The 19,270-nt window shown below is 38.1% G+C and overlaps 1 protein-coding gene across 1 annotated transcript in view; it reads right to left on the bottom strand.

The window, feature by feature from the left end:
* Nucleotides 1–19,270, bottom strand: part of ADGRV1 (adhesion G protein-coupled receptor V1) — a 618,101-nt gene that overhangs the window by 350,155 nt on the left and 248,676 nt on the right. The window contains exons 80-83 of the mRNA XM_027774960.1: nucleotides 16,892–17,141; nucleotides 16,229–16,368; nucleotides 14,372–14,532; nucleotides 3,869–3,969 (exon numbers count right to left, since the gene is read on the bottom strand). Of these exons, the coding sequence (XP_027630761.1) occupies nucleotides 3,869–3,969; nucleotides 14,372–14,532; nucleotides 16,229–16,368; nucleotides 16,892–17,141 (652 nt within the window). The remainder of the gene's footprint in view (nucleotides 1–3,868; nucleotides 3,970–14,371; nucleotides 14,533–16,228; nucleotides 16,369–16,891; nucleotides 17,142–19,270) is intronic.

Raw genomic sequence — 19,270 nt, 5'->3', positions numbered from 1 at the left:
AACAAAGAAACAAAAACCAGAGAGACCCAGAGAGGTGGCACAGGCAGTAGCAAACTTATCTGCAGGGCCAAAAGCCACGTGACTGACCGGAGTTTGGATCCATGGTTGACCTGAAACACACCAGGCAGGTGCATCCAAATTCCTTCCTAGGTAGAGGGCTGGGGGAGGGGCCATGGCATCAGAAGACCCTGCAGAGAATATTCTTCTTTCCTCCCTCTTTTATTGAGAGAATAAGAGAAACTTATTCTCTCAATAAAATAAGTGAACTAAAAAAAAAGGAAAAAGAAAGAAAACAATTTCCCCCTTGTTAAGTATGGTTAATCAGAGTGAGTGCAGTTCTATCTTATCATTATGTTTTCAATGAGGAAATTTCTGTTCTTTTTTTAGATGTGGAGGATTGCTTTTCCTGACAGAACCCAGGGAATTAAGAACCCTGAACTGCAAACTTGTCCTTTGTCCTACCTGTTTACCAACCTTATCAGGGCACACATGGGCTGGCAATGTGATTCCAAGATAAAAATCCCAAAGATATAATTAGATGTTGTTCCCAGAAATATCACCCAGTGCCATGAAAATTTGTTTGCTGTTTTTTCACATCATACTCAAAGTGAAGAGTCCCACAGCTTCTTGCCATTTAATCTATTTTTTTAGGTAAGTGAGAAAAATTAACTTAGCACTGAAGAAACATACATATTTTTGATAAGTTACTGAAAATTCAGACTTCAAATTTTTGACTGCAACATTCCAACAAACATATTTTTCTTTATCAATAACACATTCCCAGCACTTATCATAGAATAAATACGGTGATGAAAATTATTTTACACCCCAGCATTAAAATATAACTGATAAGTGGTAGACAGATAGATATATCCAAAGGTAGTGACATATCTTAGGGTACCTTACCAAAGCATTTAGTTTAATTCTGACTTGAGATAAAAAGATGAACGTAGGATATTGCAAATGTATATCTGCTAAGTTGCAGATGAAAACTCCCTTACCCAGTCTAAGAAGTACTATGAACACATCCCTCCAGGTTTTTTATTATTATTATTATTATTATTATTAAACTCCACCATTGCTAAAGAGAAATTGATAACCAACTTTGAAAAAAAAAAAAACACAACCTTCTACTGCCACCTGCTGGCGTTTTATAGTCAACGATTCTCAATTATGCTAGAATGACAAACTCCAGATTAAAGCAGCATATTTGGACTTTTAAAGCAAGAATACTCCTTGGATTCTCATCTATCTTCCTCCAGATGTGGGTATATATAAAAAATTAAGGGCCAGCAGGTGGCACCATGGTTTAGGTGCTATGCCACATGGCCAACCCTGGTTTGAGTTCCAGACCTTGCAGCTTGAAATTCATGCCAGGCACATGTGTGTACATGCCCAAAATCCTGAGAGGAGAATAGAGGAGAAGGGATTGCAGCATGGCTATTCCCCCTGGGGGAGGAGGGTGATTTCTCACTTTCCTTTTCAAAAACTTTAAGTGTGTATATATATATATATATGATAGTAGTTTTTGTATTTTTGGAAGAAGAGACAGAAAGCCAGACTTGATTTCATTTTCTGACTGACTGAGTTATGGGCCTGAGATACTACATTGCTACCAAATGAAATCAAGGACTAACAGTTCCATCCCTTCTTTCTTCACATTAATTCTAGCTCAGCTACCAATGGTCTCAGCAGACCTGTCTGAGAGTATTACAACTCAAACACTCTAGGTCGGCTACAGAAGTTTCATTCTTTTGGCCAAAGAACTAAAGGCCAAGTCTGTGTTTTTGAAGACTGTGAGTAAATATAAACTCTAAGGATGTCAACATAACACGCATGGAGGTTCCCAAATGAGAGATGCTTGTCTGGAACTATTACTGGAGCTTTACATCTGACATCAAAATTTAGAGGAGTGGAGGTCCACATCCGTGTCATCAGCTTCATTTCTGGTTGCAGAATCTAAGAATTTTAAAAGGCCTTAGCTAAAAGGTTTTAAGGGAGATCATTGTTCTTTTTAATTTAGACAATATTTTAAAAATCAAAGTATTACAGATAAGGTTAACAATCTTAAGAAAATAGTACTTTCTCTCAGTAGTATACCAAGTCTTCCCAGCAAAGATAGGCTTTGGAAAGAATTCTTCAGTTATCTCATATCACAAATCATTCACTCTTCTTTTTCATACTACATTGTTTCACATCTATGCTAAAAACATACTGGAAAACATGAATGTGACTGTATGTTCCCAAAATATCAGTGTTAAGTATAACGTGAATCAAGAGGCAATGCCTCAACTTATAAATCCTAGGTCTTTCTTTCACATCCCTAGACATGAGCAAATTTGTCTGCTAGGACCCTGAAGAGTTGTCTGTAATTCTACAGTGCTATAATTAAGTCTCGTACAAATTCTGCTGCCAAAAAATTACCAGAGTGGGTGGTGAATACAGCCAAGTAAACTCTAATTATGGAAGGCGGGTTTTCTAAGATCTAACATACAAGAAGCAAAGGCGAGATCAGACAGCTAAGACGGTTTACCAAGGCAATATAAATAGCCTCGTCATACTCCACGCAAGCCCTCCTTTCAGTAGCGGGTGCTACTTCCTACGGGTCATAAATACTTTTAAACCACTCTTGCTTGGAACCCAGCACTCTGCTGTCCTCTATGAAACAGAGTTATGAAATGTCCAGGCCATTTTCACTTCTGGGACAAGGAAAGACAACAGAATACCAATGTCTCAGATAATTTTTCATTTTAGATTATAGCTCCTGCACTAATGTTATCTTTTAAAGTCCTTTTAAGAGTTCAATAAAAGGCACGTTAGCATCTTAAAACAGTGTGCAAATTCTAAGTGTACAACACATTTACATGAATTAAATACATCTATATAATCAACAACCATTTAAGAAGCAGCACTGTCAGCACCTCCACCTGGCAAAAGAGTACTTTCATTTTATAAAATAATATTAAAATGTTGTCTCAATACTAACACTATATAGCATATTCTTATTGTCTGGATCTATAATCTCACCCTTAAAAGTGAAAATGATATTTTTCCCCCTCTACCTATACAAATGGTTTTCCCAGTACCTTCAACCGTATGAACTTTACTTGAGTTTCAGCGTAAATATTACCTCCTCTGTGAAGACCATCTTGGCCTTCTCAGAAAAATAAACTGTCTTCATGTATATTCCCAGTAATAGTTTGCAAATAGTTTATGTTGATACACCACACTGCATTATAGTACTTACATCACACATCTGCTTTTCTAGACTAGGAGCACCTCATGAACTAAAGAAAGTTCTTAATTTCATCTTTTGATCAGATCTGCCTTCTGTGCCTTAAACTGTGTTTTTAACTGCATGTTAATGAAGAAGGCAATGCTTTTCACACTGCTTCCTCTACCATCGACAGCTAAGCCCCTTTTTAAGAGCATGTTCTACCAAAGTATACTCTATCATATTAAATGAAACAACGGATATTATCTAGACGTTTTAAAGTATATATCTTAACATTTTTCCTATAAAAATTTGTAACATTACTGATTTTATTCCAATAGGTTAAATAAAATATGTGAATTTTACTGTCTATATAAATTAGTAGTACATTTAGTATATATTAGCTGACAATAGGATGTTCTGTGATAAAGTTTTCTTGTAAGTGATCATATTAAGAAACTTCCCGGTAGGAAAAAAGTTCACAAAATATTCACTTCAGGCCTCCTACTCTCATTTTCTGTTCTCCTTCCCCCAACCAAACAAGCTTGTTCCGACTAAGCTGAGATTAAACTTTACTTATGCATTCCACTCGAGGAACACAGAACAAAAACATGAACCTCCCATGATAAATCAGAAAGGCCAGCGCTGTCCTACCTGTGTACCTAAGCTGGCTGCCATCATGTGAGTCAGAAGTTTAGCGGCGAACATGGAGTACCTGGCACAGAAGATATGGGAAAGAACAGCCAAGAAAAGACCTGCAGAAACAAACAAAAAAAAGTCCACAGTAGTTTTCTAACCCATGAAGAGACCAACTGTAACATAGCAATTCAGCATGGAAGGCCTGTTGTCTGCCCGTGCTCCACAGCGTAACACCACTAGGAAAGATTACACTGCAGTTTTAATCATGCTCTTTGTATTTGGCATGGCCTCCAGTATCTTCACACTTACGGTGAAGCCCACAGCGTAACTTTGGTTTTCAAATATCTACATGTTCACATCCCTGCTAAAAGGGAATCACAAATTAAACATTAGATTAATAATTTTTTAAGCATTTGGCTTTCAGTGCTTACATTCAAGCTTCACTATTTAAGACAGGATCAAGTCCAATCTACACTTTTAAGAACAGGTGTCTTGGCTAAATAGAAATATTTAAATAGGTGAATAGGATTTTTCAGGCCTAAAATTGTGAATGCTACTACCAAAACTCAGGATTGGTAATTACCCCTTTTTATCTACTGGGAATACTTCTATAATTACCACAGTGGTAATTATGAATTTTAAAGGAACCTTACGCTACTGGGTGCCAAAACCAAGAATAAAATGTGTTCTTTCCCTCAGAATGATTTTCAACCTAAACATCTAAGTGGCATAAAAAAATTCTTCTTATTTTCTTTAGGTCTTCTTAAATTCACTTATTTATTTTTTATTTTTTTATTTTTTTGGAGAGGTTTTTGCTATAGGGCGCGTGCGCCCACCAGACAGAGAGAGACAGAGAGACAGACAGCAAGAAATCACCCCCTGGGGGGATGGCCACACCGCAATCCCTTCTCCTCCATTCTCCTCTTGGGATCTTGGGCACACATGCACATACGCCCAGCATAAGTTTAAGCCACTGGGTCTGGGATGCGAACCGTGGTCGACTACATGGGAGTCCAGCAACATAGACATTACTCTAACTGCTGGTCCCAGAGTCACCTATTTATACCTCTTCAAGGTAAGAATCCCAGCACTAGCTAATCCACAGATATTTTAGTTTTTAATTTGTTTAATAATATCTTTAATAATAGATTTTAAAGACAGAGTATATAAATATTTTAAAAATATTTTCTACTTTCTAAAATTTAAATGTGTCACATACAGGAACCCATCTGTTTTTTCGCCTAAGTCTTTCACTCAGCTCTGTCTTCAAAAGGTTACTGTGTCTAAGGATTACAGACACATCGCAGGAAGGCATGTGGACGCTGCTTTGCCATGAGCCTGCACACATTACCTCAGCTAATTGTATCAATCTCTCCTGGACAAACAGGAGATATTACACTTACTTCCCATTTTGTTTTCTTCCATTTCTTTCTCTGAAGCTATGGAACAAGCTTTTTTTTTTTCTTAGATTTTGCTATAGGGCACATGTGCTCACCAGAGAAAGATGGGTGTGGGAGAGGGAGAGAAAGAGAGAGGGAAAGTGAGAAATCATCCCTCAGGGGGAATGGCTGCATTTTTCTCCTTCGTCCATTCCCATCTCAGGATTTTGGGCACACATGCTCATGTGCCTGGCATGATTGTCAAGCCACTGGATCCAGCACCTTAACCTCCACACCACCTGCGAGCCCGCGGAACAGACTTTTAGAGTACAATACGCATGGCATAAACGGACTGCACCTCTGCCAAATACCTGCACCAGGTCTCAGGACTCTTGTTGTTGTTGTTCAGAAATGTTTCTCATAACTCATGAGAAAAGTTTTCCAACATTTTTTAGAATTTTAACAAGGAAGACAAAGCTCCCCATAGAAAGAGAGGCTTTGCAGTCCTCAGGGCATTCGGCCTAAAAATTTGGCCAAGAAATCTGGAGCAATCCATTTTTAGGAAGGCTGCCATGGGGTGTTCTGGGACAGGTGTGCAGGTCCTGTGGCTGCCTCCAAAATCCGCCTACACAGGTACACAGTGTACCTTCAGAAACCACACTTGGGCCTAACGTTGCACCATGGCTTAGGTGGTCTGTGTGCTATTGGCGCTGAGACTCAGAACTCGTGAACGAACACCTTCTACTCCTTAAGATGGCCAAAGCCAGCATAAACGTAAGCTTTAAGTCTTTAAGTTGACTGTGTCTGTGTGTGTGTGTGTGTGTGTGTGTGTGTGTGTGTACACTATACTGACTTAAAGACAGAGCCTTAGTAAATGTTTTCATTATAAGTCACATGAGCACAAATACGTGCTTTCTGTAAATTCCTTGTGGTAGATGACAATGCCAGGCATGGAGATTAGTACTGATCAAGGGAATAATACTCACGTCAAGGGTTTTTCTAGCTTCCCAAGAAGGGTTTATTCAGAGCCTTTTCCCTTAACTTAGTAATTAACTTGGTAATACCCCATTATACTCATTTCAAGACATAAATTTAGTGCATTTAAATTTGACCAGCTCAGAAATATTAAGTATATTGGGCTTCAATTAAAATGCTAGCATGACACCTGGTGGCAGTCCAGGATTCAAAGCCATTGGCAGAAAAATGGGCTGGATTTGATTATCTATCTATCTTTTTGAGGGGAGGAAGTTACTAGCAGCCTCAAACAGCCTGTGTTGTAGCCCAGCGAGAGTCATCCAGTTTGGGGCAGGATATTAAATAATTCCTTTGAATTAATACTCCAGTTACTGATTGTGAAGATGCTCTATTCTGCACCAAATATTTATCTTATTTTTTTTAATCTGAAATTGAATAGCTATATTTAGTATACATGCTTTAAAATTACAAGTCAGTTTTAAATTTTCCAGCTTAAATGTCTTAATTTAAATATACAAATCAGGCCAGGTGATAGGCATGATGGTTAAAGCAGCTAGATCCCAAACGGCCAGTTGTGCACGTGGGGCATGAGAAGTATGCTGGGCACACGTGCATGTGCGCATGCCCCAAATCTCAGACGGTGGGCAAGATGGAGAAGAAGAAAGTGTGGCATTACCATCCATTCTTTGTGGAGAAAGAATTTCTCTCTCTCTCTTCCCCATTAAGTGCATACAGCTTCAGGCTAACTAAATAAATAACTCACAAAGTGCATAATGTTATAACTATAAATAGAATTTTTTTAAAAAAGTATATCAATTCCATATTTACCTAATACTATACTACCTATACTCTGAATATCTTTTTAAAAACTCATTTCTTGACACTTATGTGGACAAAACAAGCAGGTAATTGAATGGAAATGGGTCCTCAAAAAGCTCATGGAAAAAGAGTGTTATACAAAAAACTATGTACCATTTCTAATATATATGTACTGAAACATGTCTGTACTTTAATTTCACTTTTCCTTGAATTTTTTTTTTCTTTTTTTGGAGAGGTTTTTGCTATAGGATGCGTGCACTCGCCAGAAAGACAGAGAGAGAGACAGAGAGACAGAAAGAGAGAAATCACCCCCCAGGGAGGATGGCCACGCCACAATCCCTTCTCCTCCACTCTCCTCTCAGGATCTTGGGCACACAAGCACACGCGCCCGGTGTGAGTTTAAGCCACCAGGTCCAGGAGTCGAACCGTGGTCGACTACGTGGGAGTCCAGCAACATAGCCATTATGGTAACTGCTGGTCCCTTCATGAAATTTTTGAGGTCCTCTCACACTTTCTCTTTTCCTTTTTTTCCTAGCACTATGTCAACTACAGATTCAGTTGGAAAAGAACACCTAGTTAGTTCATTGGCATAAAAAAAAAAAAAAAATTTCCACAGTTCTAAAGTGTGAAGAAAGATAAATTATCCTTAATAATAGGATGACACTGATGACATTTGATTTAGATAAGAAAAACTCTAAAGAACAGCTATAGTCCTTTGATATCATCATACTCAACTAAAGATCTTATCTCTCTGTATAATAAAGGGTATTTCTATGCATAGAAACATTTATGATGTTTGCATATAAACAGGCATACCCAGTACACACCTCCACTGCTTGGCATCACCGAAGAACGGGGTATACTTTCCAAATAACTACGTTTACCCTTTCACCAGACAAACATTAGTGCATTTTCATATGAAATTTTCTTTAAAATATTTATAAGTCTATCTATCATTCGTTCTACCTATCTAATCTGCTTCTTTAGAGATAAAAAAATTTATCACTTCATTATTAAGTCAGCTATTAGCTTACTAGCCTAGTTTTTTTTCCCTCCTATGTTGCTACCTAATGCCAGCTGTCACCTCATTTGTTCTACTTTTTTTGCTCATTTCTGTTGATTCCTATGTTTCTACAACTCTCCCTCAGCCTAATGCTTTTTGATTACTTCTACAAACAATAAAAAAATGGCAGGGAAAAAATATAGTCAATCTTGAAAAAGATAACACTATGAAAAGGCAGCATGCAACGCCTTAGAGAGCACAAGTTCCATGCACATCGAGAAGTGATTTATTCCAAAGGGATGAGGTTCCCAGAGTCCAGCTTCTAGACAGGGTGTTAAACCTGCACCGTTCAATACAACAGCCACTAGTCCCATGTGGCCTTTAAATTCAAAGTTTCATGAGCTACAAAGAAATTAAATTTAAATTGTACTTTCTCAGTTACACCACCAATATTTCAAAAATTCAGGAACTACCTATGGCTAGAGACTACCATATCAGACCATGTAAAACATTTCCATCACACAGAAAACTCCACCAGAGAGTGCTGTGTTCACTGGCCTGACTAAAAGCAAGAGAAAATACGACATAATTCAGAATCATTTCCACTAAAAATGGCTAGAGTGACCCAGCTTGGCATTTGAAAGTATGAACTTGACACAGTCAAAAATAATGGGTCGGGGACCAGCAGTTAGCGTACGGCTATGTCGCTGAACTCCCATGCAGTCGACCATGGTTCAAGTCGTGGACCCGGCAGCTTAAACTCACGCTGGGCACGTGTGCATGCATGCCCAAGGTCCCAAGAGGAAAATGGGGGAGAAGGGATTGTAGCATGGCCATCCCCAATGAGGGGTGATTTATCTATATATATAATATATATTATATATATATTGGGTCGTTGGAAAAGTCATGACATATTAAATATGCATCTCATTTTTGGAGGTTATCAGATCAGCATTGCATATCCATTTATTTCTTTATTCATTCAACAAATAGCTGTTAAAAACTCCTATATGTCAGGGACTGTGTTGGGCAGTGCTCAAAAGACAGACAGCCACTTTCACTGCCAGCACTTGCCTCTCTTTGTATGTCATCAGTACCTTCTCCCAGACACAGACCTGTCTATGAAATGTCATGGGACACAATTTTGGCCAGAGAAATGTGAGAGGAAACATGCTGGGTGCTCTTAGGAGTCTTAAAGCAGGATTTGATAAGCAGTTTTCTTCTGGCAAGCTTGGACATCAGTAGTGTGATGCTTAGAGCTTCTACAGCTAACTCAAGACCATACAGGGAGGAGGCTGACAGATGCGAAATCTCCAAGAATAGCGAAACCAAAAAATGAGAAGAGGCTGAGCTCTGATAACATCACTAAGGTGCTTGATTAATCAACCTGGGAACCAAATCCTTTAAGATATCTTTGAGTTGTCTTCTATCACTTGCAGCCTAATTCAACCTATATAATACCCCTAACACGTAGAGAAACCCAAAATGTCTAGACCATCTTATAATTGAAACTAAGCTGACTTCCTTATCATCTGCAGTTATTTCTCCAAACTTCTCCTTCTTTAAATTATAAGCATTTTTATAATGTTTATGAATAACTTTAAACTTTAAAATAATTTTAGGTGGGGCTGGCAGCTGGCATGGTGGTTAAGACATTGGACTCCCACATGGCTGACTGCGATTTAAGTCCCAGACCTGGAGGCTTGTTTCCTCACTTTTCCTCTCTCTCTGGTCAAATTAAAAATAATAATGGGACCAGCAGTTAGTGTAATGGCTATGTCGCTGGACTCCCACGTAGTCAACTGCGTTTCGAGTCCCAGACCCAGCGGCTTAAACTCACGCCAGGCGTGTGTGCGTGTATGCCCAAGATCCCGAGAGGAGAATGGAGGAGAAGGGATTGCGGCGTGGCCATTCCCCCTGGGGGGTGATTTCTCGCTTTCTGTCTCTCTGTCTCTCTCTGTCTGTCTGGCGAGCGCACACACCCTATTGCACAAACCTCTCAAAAAAAATAAATAAATAAAAATAATAATTAATAAAATAATCATTAAAAAATAATTTTAGGTGATAATGTCATCACTACTATGTGTAGCTATTAAAGAACATCAACATGGTTTGAGAGACACATTACTATTAGGAGGATGATGTCTTCTTTTTTGTAATAATTTTGATATTACAGTATCAAAGACAGACCACAGATTTGGATTTATCTTGATTTAGACTCTGAATACGAGTTCTATACTCTTGTTTTTTGTTTTTTTTTTTTTTTACTATGAGGGATGTGCACTTGCCAGAAAGACAGGAAGAATGTGAGAAATAAGCTCCCAAGTGGGAATGGCCATGCCACAAATTTTTCTTCTTGTGAACAACTCTCCATTTGATCATTAAAAAGACGCTTCTTTACCATACTATCCCAATAATCATAATGACTATCGTAAGATAATGATAACAGTGCATATGAACCTGATATTTTTGGAAGGATTTGACACAAACCTCTAGCAAATCTCTTTTTTTTTTTAAATGTTTTTGAAATAAATGGGTGGAGGGTCAGTAGGTGGTGTGTGGTTAAGGCCCTGGACTCCCATATGGCTGACTGCAGTCTGAGTCCTAGACCTGGCAGCTGACTTTCTCTCTCGCTCTCGCTCTCCCTCTGATGAGTGCACATGCCCTATAGCAAATTTAAAAATAATATTGATGATAAATAAAATTAATTAAATAATTCTTTTAAAAAAAAAATGGGTGGCATCTGGCAGTTATTTTTCCCCAGGAAAACTATCAGAATTTTAGCTTGTAAAATATAAGAGACACACCTGAACCTTCTTATGGTTTATTAGACACTGAATTAAAGAATAATCATGCTTCAAAGGACTTTAACTGTGTTGATTTATTTAACCTACAAATGTTCTTATTTAGCAATTTATAAACAAGTACTTATTGTTACTTCTGGTGAACCTGACATCACACGGGCATTTATACACTTAGTAACCTATAAAAAGTAAATGAAGCCATTAACCATTTAAAGGAAAAGTTTTAGTATGATTAATCTTTTAAAGGATCTCTCCATCATAAGAGGAAAAAAAAGAAGTGAAATAAGTTAAATAACGTATTGACCTAGCTCAAATTTCATCTTAAAGCCACTCCAAACATGGGAAACTCACCTACAAGTGCAGCAAACATAACCTAGTTCATTTTATTAATGTAAAAGTTAAAACAGAGTATGGAGTTTTATAGCAGCTCATTAAAATGGCAAAACTATAGTGCCAGCCTAGTGGTATGGTGGTTAAGGATCTTACATGGGCGACTGCCCAATTCGAGTACCAGACCCAGTGGTCACTCCAGGCATATGAGTTTGTGTGGCCAAAACTGCAAAGGGAGAATGAAAGAGTGGGGATGTGGCATGGCCATCCTCCCCGGAGGATGAGTTCTCACTTTCCCTCTGTGTCCCTGGCTAATGTACAAGTCTTACAGAAAATGAAAAAAAGAAAAACAATTATGACTAAAGAACTTATATTTAGAATCAAAATCATGACAAATCCAATTCAGTAATCTATCTTTGATAGTTCAATATCAAACGAATTACGAAAAAGCAGAGCAGGCTTCTCTGAAATCATCCTCTGAATAGTAATGTGTACCTCAAACCATGCTAATGTTCCTTAATAACTGCACTACATAAGAATGGCATGACCACTCCAAGTTATTTTCAATTATATTTCTCCCAAGCCATCTTTGTGTTGAGTCCCATAATGATGCACTTAATGCACACGGCAATATTTTACTTTCCTCTCTTATCTCTTTCACCTCAAAGAATGACCTCAGTTTAACTTTCTGGCATTTTAGAAAACTGGTTCACTATTTCAAATCGCAGGTATATACTCTCTTCTTTCATCGAAGCCGAGAATTACTAGACATTTTGGCTTCTATGCCTATTTTATACACTGTGATCATTTCGGTTGTTCTGCTACAGTATAGAAACCTTGACTACAAACTAGAACTGGTACAGACACTGTGATCCACTCTGATGACAAAGGGGGAAGGGGTCGCAGTGGGACAGCGTAACACAGCCCTATACAACGGTGAAGCCACGTGGGAACATCCTGGAGTCTCCCCGTACACATAGGCTTGCACTGATCCATCTCCTGATTCTGTCTGCCAAGGCTGGGGGTAGATCGTGGCATGAAAGTTCTGTCGGGGCTACCTATCTCTCTCTCTTTCTCTGTTTCTTTCTCTCCCTCATGGAAGAAATAAACTTGTTTTTAAAAGGGGGGTTACATTCCTATGTAATTGTATGTTAACCACATTTCAAGGAAGAGTGAGTCAAGTACTATCAAATTCAGGTAAATATTCAGTGTGGCCTGACCTAAATTCTAGAATCTGTATTTAAGACACATAAAATTCTTTGCCAGTTCCTGCAGGTCCATCAGAGAGATGGGCATTCATATATCTCTGAGTCCCAACGACAGGACTTTATGTCTCCTTATGGACGGAACATACAATTACATAAGAATAGGTCATGCATAGAGGGGAGGAAACACGAAAACTTCAAAAAAGACCCTCAGTCAAGAGTAATAAAAGCAGACACCGACACTTGGGTAATAATTCTTAGATACCAGAGCAAACCTATGCAGACTCTAAAGTGAGTTGCAGAAAAGATATACTTATTAGTGATTCTCCTAGGAGACACTTTAGAGTCCTACTAATTTTTAAAATAAAATCAGGATAACATTCTCTGTTTACCTTTTAAAACTTTTTGCTTTGATGTTCGGTTTTTAGGATAAGTAATGAATTTTTGTGGGTCTCACTGCACTTGAATTTCTCTCTCCACGGAGACATGTAAAATGACATCTAACTTTTATTTCAACATTGTACTTTTTGGCCTTATTTTATCATACTATGAAACTTCTTTGGACTTAATTAGCACTAACATAAAAATAGGATGTCCCCATCTAATTTGGTGCTATATGAGAGGAATTCAAAAAGTTCATAGAAAAACTGATTTAAAGTACAAAAAAAAAACTCACGCATAGTTTTTTTTCATAATACACATATCCATTATCTTTTTGAAGGCCTCTGATATAGACCTAGAGGAATGTATTAAGTAACAAATATCATTTTTTATGAAAAATGTTATTAAGAATAAGAAATTATTAAATTTCGCTATTGAATCTAAGTTAGGTTCAGAATGAAGATAAATTAAGGAAAATGTATAACTATATAAAATGAAATTACATTGGAAATATTTTAGCAATCAGAACAAAAATAGTAATAAATAACTTGATTCTGTCTCCAGAGAAAGCTCCTAATAGATAAAGACTATTAGGAGAATTATTTGCATACCAAATGAAGAGGTCATGCATTCAATAATAACTCCATTTACAAACAAAACATCACTAAAGCAGAGTATCAGAAATGTCTGAGTTCTACCTACCACTCTGTTACATAGATACAATTTATAAGCACATATTGTGGGTGGGAAGACTGAGGTAGGTGTAAAGTAAGTCATTTGATCCAGTCCCACAACTTGCTGATGGTAGAACCAGGATTTGAACTCAAGAAGTCAGCTCTGGAGTCTGCTTAACCATTACTTTATAATGCCTAATTTTCTGTATAGCACACTGCTCATAGAAACAGTTGTGGGGCTGTGAAAGACGAACTGAGGCATGGAATGGTGAATTGGGAGACAAAAATAGAGTTTTATGAATACTCAGACTCCCTCACATAATGAGAATAGTCAGGTTGTAGGTAAATAGTTTAGTGACATTATATAATTCAGGTTCCTATTACTGCCAGAAATGGGGTCTAGATGTAAAATGTAAAAGCTGAGTTAAGTTTCTAAAACAGTGGTTGGCAGATGTAGAATCCCTAGTTTGTAGAAAACAAAGCCAACAAGCAGACATGTTTTAAAGATGACAATATAAATACTTTGTATGTATTACTTCATACAATGCTGACACTCTAAGGCAGAAGTGCCCTCTGAACCACAGCAGTAAGGTGGAGCCTGTGCTTCCTATGACCTAGCATTTACACCACACCGTATCACATACTCCTTACGAGCCAGAACTCTATCTTAGTCCTTACCGTATTCCTAAGTCAGAGTTGGCCCTCCTCAGATATCTGTTGTATGAATTAATGACTAAGATGACATGAAGCTTATTTTCTCCTAGTGCCAATGAATTATAGTATGTTTGTATGTTGTATATATTCAGTTGCTGAAAAAGTCATGATGCATTTTTGCATAGAAAAACAGAAGAATCCATCATGACTGGCCCAACAACTCAATGTAAAAGGACTATGAGAAAACAGACTTTCATTCTCGTAAATATTAAAAATTAACTCAGAGATACTGACCGGAGATACATATAAATCCAGAAGAGAAAAAGGCTTCATTGTATGAAGACAAGTTGTCAGTCTGAGCATAGGCAGCATACACAGACATGTGTGAACAGGCACATTCCACGTAGTCTGAGGTGTCCTCAACCACTTTGCAAAACTGACTGTCAGACAACCAGCTAGGGCAAAAACACAATAGTCATTATTCCCCTTTCATCAGTACTTACGGTGTTAAGATGGCTTTAATGAAAACCAAATAAATAAAATAAAATAAAATCTGCTGAACTTAAACGTTCTTAAGACACAAGCAGACTACATTTTCAAAAAGAAACACCAGAGGAAACATCTTGTCCAGGACATGACACAACAGATCCCACATGACACCTCAAGAAGCAGTCTTAAATAACAACCAAACCTGCCAGAGCATTCCTGGTACCAAAGAATCTGACCCTTTCAACAGAGCAGCACTAGTCCTGACCCCAATCTAAAGCACGCACGCTGAGGTTTTTAATAAAAGGCACTCTTATCTATCAATCAAAAATCAAGAGAGCCTTTTTCATTAAGTCCTTGTTTTTGAACCAGGTAAATTACTTGTATGCTTATCTAAGATTTCTTCCCTATCTTTTTTCTGTTTGGGAGCCAATTACATGGCATACGCATTTTCTAGGTCCTTTCAAGTGTTTCCTTCTATAAAGTCTAGATAATACAGCAAATAACCTTGTCCTGACTATAGCAAACCTAGCATCACCTGCCAAGCATGTCTAAGTGCTCCTCACTGATGGGTCGTTGGACCTCTTCCACTTTAGTGACTCTTGATTCCTTTACTTTTTCTAAGGCCAGAAAACTTCCTAACCCAAACTCCAGATTCAAGATTAAAACATCCATTATTAATTATGTATTGAGAATTACAGAGTCTCTATGGACTAGCTTTGAGATCTGTCCTAAGGCATTAGAATTTCGATAAACATTTTTTATTGGAAAAACTAACTAGAAGTCCACTACTTTGGAGGACAGTTGGTTATCCAATTAAGCTCTTAAATCTACTTAGAATTTTAGGTTGTTTGGCTGAAATTCAGTCATAAAGAGAATCTAGTGAATGAAACGAATTGTAGACCCTCTCAATCAGCTCTGTCTGGCCCTACAGCACTAAGCAAGCTCCAAGTTGGAGTAGCTGCTCTCAAACTTGAGGCCTTGGGCCAAGAAGATACAAAGAATCACTTTCTTCTTCCTATTCTTGTGCATGGCTTTAATCCCAGGATGTAAAATACTCTAATCCACTTGTGGACTGGAATTATAAATCCCTGTTCATCCCTCTACACACGGAGTCTCAACTCTAGAGCCACAAGGCTAAATGTAAGAGGTGGAAAGAAGGAATTTCCTTCCCTACCCAACAAATTAACAAATAACTTTATGAAGGTTGTCTATATTGAGTAGAACTTACACCACTTCCCATGATGGTAGTAATAGTAAGACTTAAATAATGTGCTACACATATATTTAAGTTGCTTGGGTGTATCTGCCAAACAACCAATGCTAGACCACTTCCTGTGCTGCTCCATCTTATTTATTATAGAGGTTATTCTCTACTCTACGGTCTCCCCAGATGCTACCATCTATGTTCACTTGAAAAAATTAGGCTCAATGGTACTGGAATTGGAAGACCAAATACTGAGTTTAAAAAATAATTAATGACGGGACCAGCAGGTGGCATGGTGGTTGAGGGCGCTGGACTCCCAGATGGCCGACCGTGATTTAAGTCTCAGACCTGGCCGCTTGCTTTCTCACTTTCCTTCTCTCTCTCTCACCCTCTCTGGTCAAATTAAAATAAATAAAGTTAAATAAAATAATTTTTTTAAAAAAAAGATTAATGAGTACCTTTCAGCAGCCTGATTCCAAAGGAGACAGAGGGCTGTCTGAGGAACAATTCTAGGCTGAGCAGCATAAATCCTGTAGAGAATCTCATTGTTGCTAGTCAAGAGTTGTGAACTCTGACCTTTCACACTCACAGACAATACCTATAATTCAAAAGGGATGAAAAATTTAATGACATTTCCAATTAGTGTTATGACTAGATCTGCCACTTTGAACTTGATGTGATTTTTCTCATAATTATGGTGGCTTATTTTCTTCCACTATTACCAATTAGCTTGCTTATAAACGGAAGGTGTCTGATTTTCCAGTGGGTACATTCTCTCTCCACATCAGGCCCTCAGCACCCTTTAGCCGATGACACCTATTTTGACTATAATGAGCTGACTTCATCAAGAGTGAGGTTTACAATAGGATATTATATCTATGAAAGGTGTGTTTTTTCACTCTCCTCACTTTATCATAGATATTCAATATAATATGAGGGAAATATTCCAAACTATATTTTAAGCTAAACATTCTACAAATAGTTCACCAAAATTAAACACATTTCATATTAGTTCACCATGTATAGTACTTGCCAAAAATCTGATCAAGCAATGCATTCTGAGTGTGTTCTATGGAGAAACATAACATTCTAACCACATAGATTTTTAGATGAGAGATTACCTTATTTTTTAGGGCAGGAAGATTGTTTTCAGACACAAACCACTGCTGGCTGCTATATTCTGTAAACTGGACTAATTTGCATATACTTTTCCCAGTCATTATTTCCGCATCTGGGACATCCAATAACTTTTCTGGAATTCGAATATAATCGCCTTCCTTGCCTTCAAACTTGTGCCCATTGATTTGCTGCGGATACCAGTGAAGAGCCAGAATTGACAAATATGGGCAACTGTCCAGGATGGTTTTGCTTCTATAACAGAAAAGCGAAGAGTCTAATAAAATGGCACACTTAGACATACATATACCCATGTACACTTGTTAAAATGCATTACCTTGAAACTCAGTTATTTTTGTATAACAATACTACCAACCCAGAAGTAGTGGTTAGAATAGTCTTTCACTGTTTTCTGGTTAACTGTCATAAGTCTTTACACAGCACTTTCTAGAACTCTTTGTCTAAGTTTTGTAACCCAAAATATAGATTTTTGAAAGCTTTTATATGGATAACAAGATACAATTTATGGCTGTAAAATGTACTTTTCTTTGCAAGTCATATTAGCATTGTGGAATAGGTTTAGAGCATCCCCACTAAACTAAAACGCTCAGCTTTATTTAAGAATGTCATAAACTTTCATTCATTTAACAATTCTATTTTGAAGATCATCTAGGCACAATAAAATCTGTGAAACTGCTTCCGAACTTCTGTGTTCAAAGCACTTGGAAGCTTGTTTTGAAGTACAGATTTTGGGATTACACTCCAGACTTCCTAAGTCAGAAACCTTACCTGAGGAGGGGCTAGAGGAAGAAGGGTTCTAGGAATCTGTATTTGTAACCAGCCCCTACAGACTCATCATATTTGCAGACAATGAGGATATACAAAGATAAATCAGATTTAAAACTTGCCTGAAACCATCAGAAGATGTTAGAATATTAGAATGAAAGTTATACTTAAATGTTAAAAGTTATATGGGCCACAACAGATTCAGAGTATGGATAATCAGATCATGCATTTAATGACACCTTGTCAAGACAACCGCCCCCCCCCCAACCTGAGATATAGAGCAGATCATTTTCTTTTCTTTTTTTCTTGTAAATGTCAGAGAGCAGACATGTATGTACAAGAGAGGACAGAGAAAGAGACAATGACAGAGACAGAAAAAAGCACTCCCTCTCCCCACCCCAGTGGGACCTGGTCACACTGTAATCCTTTTCCCTCCAGTTCTCCATCTCTTCAGGATCCTCCACACATGTACAGAAGTCCAGTATGTTTTTCAGACTATAGGGATAGGGACTTGAACCCTGGTCAGTCTTCTAGGATCTAGCTTCCTCTGGATCTTGCTTTACCACTGTGCTATGGGTCAGGCCAGAAGCAGAGAACTTTAAATTAAAGATTTCAGAAAGGAAAGGAAAGGGGAAGGGCTAACTTATCCCTCTCTAGCTATAACCCATAAGTTTAACTATCACATTTCAATCAGTGTTTTCAAATGTCTATCCTTAATCTACCCATTCATCCAGGTCTCTATGTTGCTGTGTCTAAGACTCTTATTAGAATATCTCGGTGTATATGGGCCATGTATCTCCACAATACCTTGTCAAAAAAATCATCTCTTAGCCAGTTTTCCACATAGTCAATGGTAACTCTCAGCGTAAAAGCTGCCATTGTAGAGCCCCTGACCAGGCACAACATGGCTAAGACCACCGAACCTCAGCCACATGGATTTACACCACCCACCTCCACCTTCCTACTCCCTACCTAGACTCTACTGAGAATCAGTCTAATCAGTACTACTAAGAACTTCCCTATCTTGGCAAACTGAGACCAATATCACATGCAGAGTGACTCTAACAAACTTGATACAAGTATGAAAATTCTTGGACTCTCTTACTTGCTGATAACCACCCTCTCCCTGAGATCTCAACCTTCCATATTTATACCCAACAAATGTACTCACCCTCTCAATCCCACAATCAGCCTCATACCTAGGCTGAAGTGAGGAGAGAAAAATCCCCACATTAACACATGGATTGGCACCACTACAATCCAGTGACCAACCTCAGTAGGATCCTCAATGCCACTTGGCATTGTTTTGACTTTTATACTTAGATTGGCTATCTTTTTTAATTTCATGTGTCATATGACTTAAGAACTAACACCAAAAAGTTCACCAACTAAGATTTTTTTTTTTTTTTGGAGAGGTTTTTGCTATAGTGCACGTGCGCTCACCAGAAAGAAAGAGAGAGACATAGAGACAGAAAATGAGAAATCCCCCCATGGGGGAGATGGCCACGCCACAATCCCTTCTCCATTCTCCTCTCAGGATCTTTGGCACACATGCACATGTGCCCGGTGTGAGTTTAAGCCACCAGGTCCAGGACTCG

The sequence above is a fragment of the Tupaia chinensis genome, unplaced genomic scaffold, assembly GCF_000334495.1.
Source record: "Tupaia chinensis unplaced genomic scaffold, TupChi_1.0 Scaffold000498_1, whole genome shotgun sequence".
NCBI classification, from domain to species: domain Eukaryota; kingdom Metazoa; phylum Chordata; class Mammalia; order Scandentia; family Tupaiidae; genus Tupaia; species Tupaia belangeri.
This window is presented reverse-complemented; position numbering and strand designations above follow the sequence as displayed.